Below are 16,251 nucleotides of genomic sequence, written 5' to 3' on the forward strand. Positions count from 1 at the left end.
AATGCCAAAAGGTGGGACTATGCCTGCGCACCATCGAGGAAGAACCAAGGAAGACTTTGCCTCCTTTTTGACCAATCCTGTTCTACCTACTGTTATTTAAGGTTACAGACGCCAGCTGTTTGATGCGACTCAAGAGTTAATGTGTTGGATGCCCATTGTTTGGCTGTAAACTTTTCATACTTTTTCATTGCTTCCTGATAAATACTTGATTGAACCAACCTGAGTTCGGCTCTTCTCATATTTAGGATAAACGAACACGCAAAGACATGTGCCGTTGAGCTTCATTGACTTAATTGAGTTTGCTACCTGCAAATCCTGAGGTGAGGTAGTCATCGAGCACGCGCTGTTTGTGAGCCACAGTGGTGTTGATGTCCCTGAGTTCTCTCTCCAGATCATTCAGTGCACGTCTCAGGGCCTCCTCTTCTCCTGCTGTTGTATTGAGCTCTCGGGTGACGCCCATCAGACGCCCATCTGTCAGTGCAATCTCAGCCCTGGACCATAAAAAGTGGTGTATTTACATAAACTAGATTGTTTGAGAAGACATTTGTGAAGTTCCAAACACAGTTTGACATCCGCACCTGAGGTCATCAATGCTCTGTCCAATCAGCTGGTGGATCCTGTCGCTGTCCTCCGCACTGATCAGATCCTGCACCTGCTTCAGCTTCATTTCCAGTTCTTTGATGCGGGTGTCATTCACTCCTGGCGTGACCCCGCTCTCCAGGATCTTCTGCACGGTGTACTGGATGTGATCCACGTCCCGTTTGATCTGGCACACCGCATCGTCCCACAGCTGGAAGCACGGGTGACACCGGACACATTTTGGGAAAGCGTTCGTGAAGCCTCGAGCGCACTCGCCGCACTGCTTCCCCGCCGCTCCCTCCCGGCACTCGCATGCTCCCGTGGTTCTGTCACACTGGGCCATCTCTGAGCCCAGCGGATGACAGTTACACTCTGAATGGAAGGAACCAGGAAAGGAAGCGAAGGAAGACATTTCATTTGTATTCATATCGGAGATGTAGCTGATATGTTCTGAAGGGTTCGGAGCTTTTTTAAAGTCTGAAAATGTCTGTTAACAAGGTGAGTTCAAGTGATGGACACTGTGTGGGATTCTTTGGCTTTGAATCTTAGTCATCATCATTGTTTAACTTGCATTAGATTAATATAAGTGGAAAATCAGGACCTAGTACTACAGAGTAGTCTAAATCTCATTTTAATGATGTAATACATTATCAACCCTCGTTAAAGAATCTTTTCATTCATGTGCACAACGATCACTTGAATGCATTTGCTTTCACTGTTTTTTTACATACTAAAATGTTTTATTTTATTATTACTATTATTGTTACTTACAATAAAAACTTTGGAATTGCTTTACAACTTTGGAGCAGTGGCTACAATATAATATTATGGGGTAACTGCGAAAGTCCACAAAATCTCCTCTTTTGTTCACCACTCAAATTGTTATTCTGGGTCTTGGGTCAGAGCCTGTCAGAATTAAACATGTCACATCCTAATCAGAGGCCTAGGATGAAAGATACCAGAATTCCCCTTGAACTGAAAGGAATGGCAGGCAGATTTTGTATACACTGATGGACTGATGGACTGTTGTTGTAATGTCACTAAATATCACTGTTATAACCAGCTTAAAATCAATCAATCAATCAAATTGTATTTGTATAGCCCATATTCACAAATCACAATTTCTCTCATAGGGCTTTAACATGGTGCATTAATATGATGAGTATTCCTGTTCACAAGTGCTTTATGCTCTATGGTATTTGTTTCAGGGTGACTTACCTCGACACTGTACCTGAGGGTCGCCCCAGTGGAACTGCTCACACTCAGTGCACTGTTTGCCTCCAAAGCCTGGACGACAGTGGCACTGGCCTGTGAACTGTAGGAGACAGAGATAGAAAGAGAGAGAGCTTCATCAAGAATGATATGCAGTCAGATATGGATACAAAATAAAAAACAATACGAACAATTGATCATTTTGATTTTAGACCTGCTCACCATGTTGCAGTGAGCACCCAGAGCGTGTTGTGGGTCACAGTGACAGGACTCACAGCCTCGGTCCTGACCAAAGTTCCAATGGTTCGGAGCGCACTGGTCACAGTTGTTTCCAGCCACGTTGTCCCTGCAAGGACAGGCTCCTGTTTGCCGGTCACAGTGACACTGTCCATCACTGCAGGCAGACTGCATAGTGCCAGCAGTCACACAGGTACAACCTGACAGGAAAACAAAGAAAGTCGAATTTCCACACTTTGTTATTTGATCAAATAAAATAACAGTCTTATGTTAAATTAAACGTTCTTAGTTTATGTTGAACAGCAGGTCTGTTGAATTTCTGTGTTGTTTTTAGATTAAACAAGATGTACTTTACAACAGGGCTGTACATGGTCAAATTGCTACTGAACATCACATGACTGATGAGAGTCTTGGTCTGAACGTATCTACTTCATAATATTCAGGCTCAGTCACAGTGCCACCTAGTGGCAATTGAAAATGACTCTTTTTATTCTTGGATATACTCAGAGCAGGTTGAACATATAACTTCCAATTAGGTCAGAAAAGCTGTAAGACCTTGCTGACCTTCAGCAAATATTGTGAGTTTTCATCATTTGTGCTGTGTTGAATTTTGATTCTTTGCCATAAAGTATTGTAAATCTACAAAGTCCGATCTTGACCAAAGTTTAATAAGAGTTCCACCCTGAATACATGTACTTCTCAATTTTCTCTATAAAGTTAAATCTCAGAGAGAGGTTGGTCATTTATAACCCACACGTTTTTAGGCATACAGCCGGAATCTAACAGTACACAGACAAAGCTTTAGCTTCTAAGCCATCGAGAACAACTTTGCAAAGACAAATGTGCAATCATTACTCACGTCTGCAGTCTTTGGCCAGAGCGTTTCCATAGTAACCATGTTGACAGTGTGTACAGGAGGGGCCGTCGGTGTTGTACAGGCACTTGAGGCATTGGCCGGTCCTGGGGTCACATGACTCAGAGTCCTCGGTCTCAATGTTGCCGCTACACTCGCAGGGAAGGCATTGCCCCCCATGCTGGTCTGGATTACCATAGTGACCAGGGGCACACTGGTCACAGCGGGATCCTTGGTAAGAAAACAGAGAATATGGAACATGTCAGTTGGGTTCAAAACTTCTTTGCACCGATGTAAAACATTAGCAGAGTGTTAAACTCTGAATAGCTCACTGCAGAATCAGCCACAGTGATTTTGCCAGGCCTGGTAAAAAGTGATCAACCACAGACACCTCAGTGTCATAGCTTACCAGTGTAGCCTTGCTTGCAGTTGCAGATGATCTGGTTCGTGCTGTGGTCAGCCTGACAGGAGTGTCCATTAAAGTGATCTGAGCCGGGGTTTCCAGGGCAGGGGCAGGGCCGACAGTGTTCCCCTGAGCCAAGCACTGGGTTCCCAAAGAAGCCATCCTCACAACTAGGGCAAACGCGGAAAGGTATTTTACCACCAGGGGCAAAGGAACAGAGTCTGACATCTGATCTGAGTGTTAAAACCTTACCGTTCACAGAGGTGTCCAGCCGTGTAGTCCCTGCAGTCTCGACACTGCCCGGTGCTGGGGTCACAGAGGTCTGCGTGGCCGTTGCACTGACAGGGGCTGCAGCTGGGGAAGCCCCACTGGCCTGGTTGGCAGTCAGAGCACATCCGTCCAGTGGCTCCCTGCCTACACTGGCACTGGCCTGTAACTGGGTCACACTGGTGGCTCAATGAACCCTCAGAGTGGCAGTCGCAGGCTGGACAGGGGGAGGTATTTAAAGGGTTATTCACTGTTTCGCTATTGATATTCACTATTTGTGTTTTGAACAAATATAAAATGAATTATGTAGGTGAATTATTTATATGACTTATGTGATGTTTTTGAAATTACATAGTGTAATTGAACTTGATTCGATTAGTATTTAGTTGTGATTTATTCTAGTCAGGTCTCTCTTGCAAAAGTTTAGACTACCTGATAAAACAAATCTTACTTATTATGCTCTGGTCTGTAATTAAGTGCTACACCATGTGACAGAGTTAGCTGATCATACAGCAGACTCACCAGTGCAGCCATTCACTCCAAAGCCGTAGGTTCCTGGGGCACACTGGTCACAGTGTTGACCCATGACGTTGGGTTTACATTGGCACTGACCTCCCACTCTGAGGCACTCCCCACTGAGGGAACCCTGTGGGTCACACTGACAGGCTGGATACAATAGAGACAGAAAAATATTTTAAAAGCAGCGAAAACTTACTTACGTAGACTTGAGTTGTCAATGGATACGAACTTGCTTCCACTCAATGTGACATATGTACGTCTGTACTTACACAGAGCGCCGTCATGAATGATGGAGGAAATACTACAGATGAGTTTGGAGCACATCTCAGCCAGGGCAGGCATCGGTGTGATCATGAAGGAATCCAGACACATGTAGCGAACCATCTCCTCCCGCCGCTGCTCGGCCTCTAGCTCATTACCTTGGAAACCAGGAAGCTCAGTGTATTTGGGAATCAGAACCAGCTATGTAGATTTTAAAAAAAGAAAAGAAAAAGGAATCAAAGAAAATCCTAGAAGCAATAATAGTCAATGCAATAAAGTTGATACGCTAAAGAAATGAACTCATGCAGAAAGAAAAATTCAGAATTAAACAGTTCTTTTCAGAGGAGGTCTCACAAAAAGAAGATAAACGCTAATAGACATATTTGTGTGGTAGTGTCTAACCAATATTACCAACTAAATGCTACTGAAACAGGTTTGGATATAAAAACATCATAAAATAAAATGCATTTGTGTAGGTGTCCCTAAATTTGAATAGTTCATTCTTGAAATGTGCTTTATATTCATATTAAGAAAAAACAGTGATTACACAAGTGGCCAGATAGTGTAAATACTACACTGCTGAAATCTGTTTCCTGTTTAAAGTTCATTTACTGGCTTTAGTATCTTTACTGGGGTTTGGCAGTTTTTATAATCACTATGGGGAAATCAAATTTTGTGAAGGCTACCGCAGCGTGCATGTTGCCCGGTGAAATTAGCTACCTGAGACCAATGCTTCCTTTCAGGCCGAGTGACAGGTGGATAATGAGGGCCGTGGGCTGAAATTCATAGCTCACCGAATCAATAAGAATGAAGGCTGTCAGATGTCTGTGTGAGACACCGTGGCGCTGGAACCTAATTGCCACCACGTAACGGTTGCTGGGCTCGAAGCAGAATGGCCTGGGCATCTGGATATACCTGTTAAAATACACAAAAAGACAACGTTTGTCTGACTCCTCTCTTTCTGTTTCCACGGCCAATGCTCAATCACCATCGCTCCCTGTGGAAAAAGGTAACATTCATGTAGCCTATGACGTTACAAAGCCACAGGGTTTGTACCAAGGTCCAGATAAATGTTTTTTGTGAATTGAATGTCTAACATCAAGCTTTGCCTACTGCATATTGAAGGAGCCCCATGTAAGTTTAATTATATATTACATTTTTAACATATATATATTTATAGTTTTTTAGGGATTGTAGGCATGCGGCCTCATGCCCTTGCTAACCATTAAGTGTTAATATCCATTGTACATTCTGCATGTAGAAAAACACAGATAGATTAAAAGAGAAACCGATATAAAACTAATTTTGCCAATATACATGCACATGCACCAATACATATGCACTTTTGCACGTATACATAAGATAAATGAGGCTGACTGTGAGTGTAAGTTAAGTGTTTTAGTTTATTTATTAGATCTTTTTTTACAATTTAGTATTTTTATCTAATATATGTTTGGATATTATTTAAATTAGTTCAATGACTATGACACTGAAATCAAAATCATCAGAAATAGCACTTGCAGTTTTTAAATGAAACTGATGAACATGATATGTTAGTGCAGTGATTCTCAAACTGTGTGGCTATGACTATGACATAAATCAAGATCTATCTCACAATGTTAAAAATAAGTGGTTCCCGGTCCAGCTCCTTTGTATAGAGCCGCAGCAACATTTAGTTGGTCCTTTCTTGGCCCATGCTTCATCCCTTCACGAATTCACAAAAATCTATTGTGCATTTTTTGCGTAATCCCCAAAACAAAAACAAAAACCATATTCTTGCAGAGGTAAAATAAATAATCAATACACACACACACAAACACACGCTCACACTAAACTCACACTCGCACTCGCACTCACACTCACACACTTACACTCACACCTGGAGTCCTAACAAGCAGGAGAGACACAGATATTGTGTGACATGTCACATAAGAAGGTCTGTGGGTGTTAACACGGGGTCACACACATCATATTCTTAGGCTCAGACTCTGACGTTTCATGGGCCAGGCTGCACATGGTCTGTTAACACACACAGTCACATACGTTAAGTTACCAAACCTGTCCAGGTGAATGTAATACTTTCACAGGACCATGGAGGTTATGTCTGTGTGCACCAGAGGAAATTATTAGAAAATGGATTGTTGTTGGATTGTTAGTTTCTATTTCATGAAAGAAATATTAATGAGTTGTGCTCCATTCGTGTGGAAAACTGAATGTGTTGTTAAAGGGGATGCAGAAAGAAAACAGCAAGGAGGCTAGAAACAGACTTAAAAATAAAAAAAAATAAAAAAGTGACAGTATATTGTAGAACATTTTTAGGCGCTCCAGAGCTTTTACACAGGATAAGAGATGAGAACATTCATAACAGGCAGGTTTAGAACAGATACTGCACTAGGAAATTAATATCTTACACATTATATTATAAATTATTCTGTTTAAGAGTATTTCTTGTGGCTGTGAACAATAGTGATTGCTTGTTAAGGTGTGATCGAATTGCTGTCGGCTGCAGGCTGGGTGAATGACCAACTTTTACCACGGATTGTGCCTGAGGTCTGACTACTGCCAGCCCTGCCAGACATACAGGCCCAATGGACCCCAATAGCCAACTGTCCACTTAGTGAATCAGGACCCTGGAACGGACAGCGCACACACTCAGGCCCCGGGACTCCGCCCCGCCCCCACTCACTCATTCAGAGACACACACGAGGTCACAGCTCGTTCTATGAGACCCAACAAATAAAGAAGACACTTAGAAACCTTACACCCCTGTCATGTGCATGTGTTCTTTTTGGTTGAGCTTTATCAACTTAGTAACAAAATGATTATATTTCAATTTATTTTTTCTCTATTATTGAAAAAGTAGAGACTGATGGAGGAATGTAGTGATAAAGGTCACCTTAAGTACTTCAATTAAGTTAAATTTAAGCAAAGTTATGGCACTATTTTTTGAAAAAGTGACAAATGTCACAAAAAATGTTTTTTTATTTATACAAATTCCTGAAAGTAATGTGGATTTAATGTTCATGTGTATGTTATATAAATACACACGTTAAACTTGGCCCATTTTGTCATCATATTGTTGGGGCAGGGGAGCAGGTGGGGCATGACAAATATTGGAACTCCAAAGTTGGGCATGACAGAAAAAGTTTGAGAAACACTGTGTTAGTGGCAGGATGTTCATCACTTCCATGTCTGACCACTGTGTTTAGGGAGTAGTCGCTGTTCACCAGGGGGAGACTTGATCCACCCTCCGTCTGCATTGGGCTTCCACCCCTGTTGTCTGTATTTTGGCCTCTCCTTGCTAATTGGTTTTGGCTGACGTGCCAACCACAGAAGAGAGCGGAAGCCGAGCTATGCGGTCCGCTGAGACAGGCGGATCCGGGCCTGGTCCGACCACTTAGTTCCAGATCAGTTCAGAGTGTGAAAAGCTTTTCATAGGGTTGAAATTAAAAAGTATTCATGCTACGGCTTTCCCTCTTCTTCATCCTATATCCTGTTCTCTGCTGCTTAGATCTCACCACAGAGATGAATAACGTTTAATTTCGTCTGATCTGCAAAAATCAGTCTAATGTGTTGACTCTGAATCTGGGTAATAAGCTTTTAATATCATAAGCTCAATATGTAATCTGCAAATTAATTTATTAATTTGAGGCTTTTAGTGATCTTCTTGCTTAAGCAGATAACATAACTTCCTTAACAAGCCCTCACACTACAAAGTAGCATCATAACAACACTGTGATTTGAAATATTCTTTTTTAAATCTGAGTATCATTATTGTACGGAGAGTTATCAAGTTTCTTTGCTAGGATTAGTTTGACCTCAGAAAATACAATTTCTATAGCATCTGACTTCATTTTGCAATCGCTGGAGTTGCCCTCTGCTGTTCATTCAAGAGAATACAGGTTTCAGTCACTTCTGCATTGGCCTCATTTTTTTATTGTCTATGATAATGGCTCAAAATGATGATTTATATTTGTCTCAACTGTCATTGATCTGATAATGAATTTAAACAACTACAAGAGCCAAGACAAACTCTGTGAACCTGGGCCAGGTGGTGGGGTTGGATGTAGAAACGTTTGTGCCAGAATTTACTTTTATCTGCTTGTCTCCAAAAGGTCATGTTATTTTTTCATTATGTAATCAAAGCTGCTGCTTTCTTTTCATAAAGCTGTGGCTGACTATTACACAGGCTTCCTGGTATGTTTGCCCTCCCAAAGGAAAACCAATAGGAAAGAACTACAGTGGAATACAAAATAAAGACAAGCCCAACTCACACAGTTGCACACAAGCCAGGGCAAGTCTAAGTGACAACAATGCAATGATGCAATTTTTTCCTGAGCTGTAAAACAGCACAACCCAGATCAACACCTGTGAATGCTTGGACAAATCCTTCAGCCCTTCAGCGACTTGAATAAACCTACAGGCAAAAATGGTGTTAGACTTATACACTAACACACACACACACACACTCGCACACACACAGACACACACAAAAGTTTTTGTACCTATTGCGGTGTGGCAGTGTAACAGTGTAGAGCAGTTCAGTTGGGAGAAGGTTTCCACAGCGGAGACTGGAGGGTAGCAGAACTGAAGTAATACTGACAACGGCCTCCCAGTCCTCTGTCGACTACACAAACACACACACATGCACACAGAGAGAGAGAGAGAGAGACAGAGAGAGAGAGAAAGAGAAACACACGCTTAGTTCGGAAGTCCTTCATTAATTAGCAACATGAGTCTACATGGGGAGGTCATGTAGGTCACGCTCCCCCCACCCACAGACCTCGGGTTCGTAGCGGATCATGATGTCGTACTCCATGGCGTAGGGGATGTTGTCGATAGTGAAGACCAGGCCAGCACCGTCTTTGACGCGGGCGAACCCAGGTCCTGTCCACGTCACCATGTGGCTCGGAGAGTGCTCTCTGTGAACGGTCCTCACATCCGGCTGAGAGAGAGAGAAAGAATTAACAAAGGTTTTACCATTTCTACTTTCCAATCTGTTCACATCACGACTCTCTTTTAATTATAGGTTCATGAAAGTCTATAAAGCAGCTTTTATGAAGAGTCTGCTCAGTTACACGTACAATCAACAGTTTGAATGCTTTAAAATTGTAGGAACTAAACTTGACATGGTGACATTTTGTGTTATAGTGTCTATCCTGGTTTTAAAATGTTACATATGAACTTAATTCATTATTTGTGTGAGATTTACCATTTGTTCCTCTAGCTTGTTTGGACAATGCATGACTCATTCTTGACTCTGTCTCGGCGGAAACTAATTAATAACATTCTATTACTCAATGACAGTGTTCATAATTACACTTTTCAAGTACTCTACTGGAGTATTTTAATTTAGAGTTGCTTTGTACTTCTATTCCATTCCATTCCAGAGGCTAATTTTGTTATGTAACTATTGGTGGACAAATATTTACTTAAGATAACAAATAATATCTATATTTTATAACGATTCTGATTGAGACCTTAAAAAAAAAATGGGGTATCCTGTCAAATGCAAGTCTGTAAGTTGATAGTTCTTCACTTAAATACTTCATTTCAATAACTGAATATAGCTTTTCCATATTTCATAAAAAAAGCAAAGGTTAGAGAAAAACAACAACAAAATTAATTCACCTTTTTGAAAAATGATTTTCTTTTGGACTCTGAGGCCGTAACTTGGAAATAAGGGAAATTAACTAGTTAACTATATATAAAGTAATTAAAACCAGTTTCACCATGAGCAGATACAACATTAAAATGCTCAGTATTTACAATTCAAAAATGTAATATGTTTTACTGTATAATTCACAATATTTGTACTTTGATACTTTAGTACATTTAGCTGATTTCACTTCTTTACTTTATGTCCCTTTAACAAAACATCTGAATTATTAGTGTCGTCACCACTAGCAGATATTCAAACTATTTATCGAAACTAGTGCAAATAATTTCGACCATTCCTTTTTTTAAATCCGGGAGAGAAAATGGTTCCGGTATTTTGATACACGCTTTATGACACACAAACATTGATCTCCAGGATCTATGCTGGTATTGAACATCATGGGTCTCCGACTTTATATTGTCAGTGTCAGTGTTGGTGGTCCTGTCTCCAACACTACACTCAATATACACTACATATTCAGCTTCAAGCTTGACCAGATTGTGCTGACATAATTAACTTGACAAGCAAGAATTTAATTAGGGAAAGTGACCTCAAACTGCAGAGAGGTGCAAATAGCACATGACTACAAAACCTTGACAATGTCAGCCTTAGAAAAGTTGCTCCCTATGAAAGTATTGCATGTAGGCTGTTGTTACTGCTATGTCTAATTCAGTGCATTATACCATTAAAAACAAAGGTTTCTAAAAGGAACCTTATAGGGAAACGTACTGAATACTTTGTTGTTTAAATTCGAAATTAAAAGCTATTTTCAGACATGCCCTTTCTCCTGAGTTTTCATTTCAAACATGCACATCAGAGCGGGGGGTTCTCTGCACGGACTCGTTCACAACACCAACTAATTCTACACAGGTCTCAGGTGAGCAGTGGGGAAGCGAGCAGGGGCAGGATGTATAGTACTAATGACACTGCTGAGATCATCTGTTTTGTTCTGAAATCAACTTCTGTGGACTTTCTGCACAGTTTATAATAGCTGCAGGAACTGCAGGAGGCTCTCGCTCTGACATTTGCATTCATACAATTCTGGAGTTCAGTTCCCGTCTGAAAGCAACTCAAGAAGCCAACTTCAGTTATTAAAAGACATTCAACCCATGAGCCAATTAATCCCATTTCAACCTGTGATGAAGGGGCAGGGATCCAAAGCCAAAAAGGCTGAGAACCACCAGACTTCATCATTTATATCCACCTATCATCTACAACCTTCAGGACTGTTTTTGGAAAGAAGTGTTCTAACTTGAACATGTTCTGTGTCTCATCAACCAGAAATTAAACCAATGTATCAATCAAAGTAAATATCACACTGTCTGTTGAAGCTGGCGGATCCGTCTCAGCGCCGCCCGATGCTGCTGCGAGTTGGAGATGCGGCGGTGGCGGCGGTGACGCCTCAGTTGGTTGCTGAGGTGCTGAACACAGTCGGTCTCTGCCTGAGGACGAACTTTGCCCTGAAAGGAAGGAGGAGAGGAGAGGAGAGGACATGGTTAATCTTTTACTGCTTTCTCATTCACAAGTGAAAATGGCAACATGGAGCAGAGAGACTCATGCTGTGCTGAAATTACCAGAGTGTTGAAGAGGAACAAAAATGTGAGTGTGTTTTTCTGTGTGTATCTTGTGTGTACAAAGCAGCAATAACTAATTGAGACAGGTTGGCATCTGTTCTTCTATCAGGTGTTTATTTTTATTGGGTTTTTAGCTGTATAATTAGAATTATGCAGGACCTTGACTCTGAAACTCTTTTTATGTCCTTCTGCACATACACTCAATTTCCATCCAGTCTCAAGTTCACCCCCTGAAGAGCCAAAGACGTCAAAATGTCAAAGACACATCTCCTGTTTCTTAGGGTCTCGTGTCACTGTTTTTTCTAAACATTCTGAAGTCAATACTTGTCTTTCTGTCAACATTCCTGTGGCAGTGATGTTGCAAGGCTAAGAGTTGCCTGAGCTTGCCCGGGGGGCTGGATGGGGAAGTGGAGGGGCCAGAGGTGGGGAGGTCTATTATGAGTGAGGATGGAGGCGGGTGAAAGGTAGTGATAAAGACTGACAGAAAGAGGAAGGAATGTGAGAGAGCAGTGATGGCAGAGGATAGAAACTAGGATGGTGTGTCGAACTGCAGGTGAGATTAGTCAGTGACAGCAGGACAAGGCTTGTCACAGTGTTGGGCTCTGTGTGTGATCATGGTGGATCATGGTCACCTTGAGTTAAAGGTGAAAGTGTGAGATTTGTACATGTGATATGTTCAATAATAATAAACTTGGACGATATACGACCAGTGCTCTGTAGCAGAGGTGGCTGGTACTTTTCAGCATAGGTGACATTCAGCAGCGAGTTGTTTGCTAAAATAGTTGTGGCCACCACTATGATAATGAAAACTGATTCCCCAGTTTGGGACTGTGCGTACTGAGTTGAGTTTTACCAAACTCTAAACAATCTTGAACAGCTCTTTGTGCTGCAGCGATGTTTTCTGCAGTTGGTCTTTACTTGCTGCCGCTCAACCACTGCAGGTTACTTTTACAGTTTCTGAAAGAAAGCCTCAACCAGCAGTGCCACAGGCCAAACAAATTGAACTTCTCTGATGAACTTGGTCTGAATCAAATCCAGACAAATCCAATATGTAGGGATCTTGTAGTGAGGATTCCGCTGATCATTGTGAACTGGCGAGTCATTATTCAAACTGGTAAAAAAATTTAATTTGAACAACATTATATAAGATAATATTATTAAAAAGATGTGAATCATGAATAAATATGACATTATGTTACTTATCTGAATAGAAATTAATCAAGCTAATCTGAATGGATCACTTCCTTATGTTTGACAGATATGTATAGACAGCCATAATACAATTTGAGTATGGGTTATTGAAATATAGTTCAGGTAAACTCTAGACAAAACTATGCACAGAGTTCTCCACCACACTGGAGAGACAAAATGTGTGCTTTAAAAAGTTAGGTTTTAAAAAGTGGGAGTTGTCTTGTCCGTACTCAACAAACATGATTTTATTCATGCTCAACCTGCCTTGGTTTTAGAAGAACGTTGTAATATTCTCTGCTGCCAGAGAGGAAATCAATTCAGCATCTTAGCATGATCATCTAGTATTGCTAATGCCTAAGTTCATTGTGAAAAACAATAGGCCAGCATGTGTTTGTATAGATATACTAATATCGGTCAAACATTATGTGAAAATGCATATTTTTTTGATGCACGAATGTCCTAAGCAAACAAACACACCCCACCCTGACCCCAAACCCACACACAGAAGCCGACCCAGTGCCTAAACCCAGAAAAAGCATTTTCAGGGATGATGATGATATTACACCAAGATTCATCACCTCTGCTTTTTTAGCACATTCCTCAAAATCCGAGTCAGAATGATATGAAAATCCTTCTGAAACAGTCATAACATCACATTATCCAATGTCATCAGATAAATTGTTGGAACAGCCTGTACAGTCTGTCTGAGCTACAAAACAGACAGAGGAAGATTATATCTACTGTGAAGGATGTTGAGGCATGTGTCTACGATATGAACCCATGTGGTCTGGGACCTGTTTCGTTCTTACTGGGATTCATAAATTCTTGAAACCTGGCATGATACTCCAAGCTCTGTGTCCAATGACTGCAATGTGAACTGTTCTGATCGACACTGTTCTGCTGCTCACCGGCAGCGCAGGGTCACTGGGGGAGTGTCCGGTGGCGTCTTCAGCCTCGTATTTGTAGTAGTCCAGCGGAGCACAGAAATACCCCGGCTGCACTTCTGAGCACTGTCGACCAATCAGATGCCTCCTGCAGTCACACTGGCCATTTTCCATCATGCACCTTAAGTAAGAGAAAACGGTGAATTAAAGTATATAAAGGTTTGAACATTTTGTTCTTTTCTCCATTTCTTTGCGGTCTTCTCTCAGGATCAGATTGAATGATCCAAACCCTCAATTCAAAGTTAATCAAATTAAATTATTTCATCATTTCATACGATCTATAAGACATATCAAAAAGCATTTATAATGAGCTGTGGCCTGACCAACCACGGCTGGGTCACCCAGGTGAGGGAGTCTGATGTTAAAAGACCCAAAAACACCCTGATATCATCACTGATGATGTGCACGGGGAGATGAATTTCCAATAATGATAAGGAACGGTTTCTGTCCGTACCTGTTGTTGAAGGCTCCACCAAAGTCACAATCACATTGTCTGCAGCCGGCCAAGTCGTTACTGAGCCCCCAGTATTCAGGCTGCAGGGAGGGAAATAAGCCTCAACATCAGGATGTACAGTGACATGTCTGAAGCTCAGTTGACCTAGTAGAGTAAAAACTGTATATTTCTTTATCACTACTTCCGGTCCTAAAACCTTATGTTCTTTAAAGTCTGAAAAAGTGGCTGGTGCAACAGCTCATAAAGTGATGAAAACAATATTAATTGTGATATAATTTCATTATTAAAATACGCAAAATGCAGCTGCACGTGCAACATTTAAAAACCTGACAGTTTGAGGTTCCCTCGTTCTCTTCCCTGAAAATACTATACGACTAACTCGAAATACTGTTTACTAATACTAATCTAAGGCTTTGTGCAAAATCGTATGTTCTAAAATCTACAATTAGCCGCAGATTGAAAGGAGAGCAGCTGTTACTCACCAAACACTGGTTGCAGTAGCGTCCTGTGACATATCTTTTGCAGGAGCAGTCCCCACTGATCTGATCACAAGGAGCTCCCATCATAATGATACCACGAGGGTCACAGTTGCAAGCTGATGGGAGAAACAAGCGCATGCACACACACACACACACATAGAGTGAGAAAATGCATACTTTAAATGGTGTGGTTTCAGTGGCACACACACACATATACATACGCTGGCAGCCTAGAGGGTCGTTCTGGCTGAGTCCGTAGTAACCCTCTTTGCAGTCGTCGCAGCGCGTGCCTTTCACATTGGCTTTGCAGCGGCACTGTCCCGAGATCATCCCCATGTCTGGGTCGGTGTGACTGTCACACACACCCCCCTCCAGTGAGCCCACAGGGTCACAGTCACAGGCTAGAGGTCATGTAAAGGGGAGAAATAATGAGCGAAAAAAACATCAGATAACAGCACTTACTATAAAATGGCTGCCACATGATTCTTCATATGGTGAGAATACACTCATGTCACAAAACACAGCAAAACGAACAAATATAGCAAATGAAAATGTCTTTCGATAAGTTACATTTGTTTTGAAAGCTGTCTGAAGATGATCTAGATGTTTACTGACTTGAAACCAAGTGAAGCGTTTCCTCAATGACACAAATTAATAACAATAATTATAGACAATAACAAAAACTTTAGACAAGAGCATGTTCTCTGTAAAATATAAAGGTTTCTCAAACCTCTGCTAGATTTCTATCTGGGAAAATCAAATACTAATAATGATCAATACTGGGTTTATTTTAGAAGCCATTATACTGATTCTAAAGTGCACAGTCCTGCAGAATATTGTTAAATGACTCACCAACACAAACCCGTGGATCCCTGATATCCCTGATCTGGTCTTGGGAGTAGAACGGTTTGCACATCTCACAGTTGCGTCCCATGGTGTTGTGCTGACAGTCATCGCACACTCCTCCGCTATGGTTAGCCGTGGCCAGATACACCGCCATGTCAAAGTGGCACTGGTTCGAGTGGCCGTTACAGTTACACTCTGGGGAAACAAGCAAGGAAAACGATGACAAGATTACTGTGACTGTAAGAAGGAACGACACCTTTTTAAGAGTTGAAGAGCTTCATTAATGGCCATCAACTTGTCTCATCGTCTTTTAAAGCAGTAGACTTCCATGAGCCGAGGAGACAGTACAATACAGCTTCTCAGGGAGGAGTTGCTTCTACAGGAGGCAGAGACTTACAGGACAATAGCATGTTATCAGTATCTAAATGTTTATCAATTGAGCTTTCCGGTTAACAGTACATGTACAATTACAATACAAGAAGGTGTGTGATAAAAAAACTGCTAACTGCAGATGTAACATGAGTTTTTTCTGTTTACAGCAAGAAGAATTTAAAAGAACAGGAACTCCCGCTTCTGTATTTTCCGAACAGGAGTCTGTACTACCTTTGCTGGCAGCTGGCTTTCTGTGAGTGCGGATATATGTGTGTGTGTGTGTGTGTGTGTGTGTGTGTGTGTGTGTGTGTGTGTGTGTGTGTGTGTGTGTGTGTGTGTGTGTGCGTGTCTGTGTGTCTGTGTGTGTGTGTGTGTGTGTGTGTGTGTGTTTTAGAGTAACA

At 41.5% G+C, this 16,251-nt stretch overlaps 1 protein-coding gene across 1 annotated transcript in view; it reads right to left on the reverse strand.

Moving 5' to 3' along the window:
• The window catches only part of lamb2l (laminin, beta 2-like), a 32,997-nt gene that overhangs the window by 6,745 nt on the left and 10,001 nt on the right, over nucleotides 1–16,251 (reverse strand). Inside the window, exons 9-26 of the mRNA XM_061074675.1 lie at nucleotides 15,485–15,673; nucleotides 14,854–15,033; nucleotides 14,636–14,748; nucleotides 14,154–14,233; nucleotides 13,664–13,820; nucleotides 11,310–11,450; nucleotides 9,115–9,276; nucleotides 8,837–8,958; nucleotides 5,126–5,246; nucleotides 4,340–4,532; nucleotides 4,074–4,217; nucleotides 3,537–3,768; nucleotides 3,291–3,454; nucleotides 2,888–3,112; nucleotides 2,014–2,228; nucleotides 1,798–1,894; nucleotides 579–951; nucleotides 307–491 (exon numbers count right to left, since the gene is read on the reverse strand). Coding sequence (XP_060930658.1) covers nucleotides 307–491; nucleotides 579–951; nucleotides 1,798–1,894; nucleotides 2,014–2,228; nucleotides 2,888–3,112; nucleotides 3,291–3,454; nucleotides 3,537–3,768; nucleotides 4,074–4,217; nucleotides 4,340–4,532; nucleotides 5,126–5,246; nucleotides 8,837–8,958; nucleotides 9,115–9,276; nucleotides 11,310–11,450; nucleotides 13,664–13,820; nucleotides 14,154–14,233; nucleotides 14,636–14,748; nucleotides 14,854–15,033; nucleotides 15,485–15,673 — 3,093 coding nt within the window. The remainder of the gene's footprint in view (nucleotides 1–306; nucleotides 492–578; nucleotides 952–1,797; nucleotides 1,895–2,013; nucleotides 2,229–2,887; nucleotides 3,113–3,290; nucleotides 3,455–3,536; nucleotides 3,769–4,073; nucleotides 4,218–4,339; nucleotides 4,533–5,125; nucleotides 5,247–8,836; nucleotides 8,959–9,114; nucleotides 9,277–11,309; nucleotides 11,451–13,663; nucleotides 13,821–14,153; nucleotides 14,234–14,635; nucleotides 14,749–14,853; nucleotides 15,034–15,484; nucleotides 15,674–16,251) is intronic.

The sequence above is a fragment of the Limanda limanda genome, chromosome 7, assembly GCF_963576545.1.
Source record: "Limanda limanda chromosome 7, fLimLim1.1, whole genome shotgun sequence".
Taxonomy (NCBI): Eukaryota; Metazoa; Chordata; class Actinopteri; order Pleuronectiformes; family Pleuronectidae; genus Limanda; species Limanda limanda.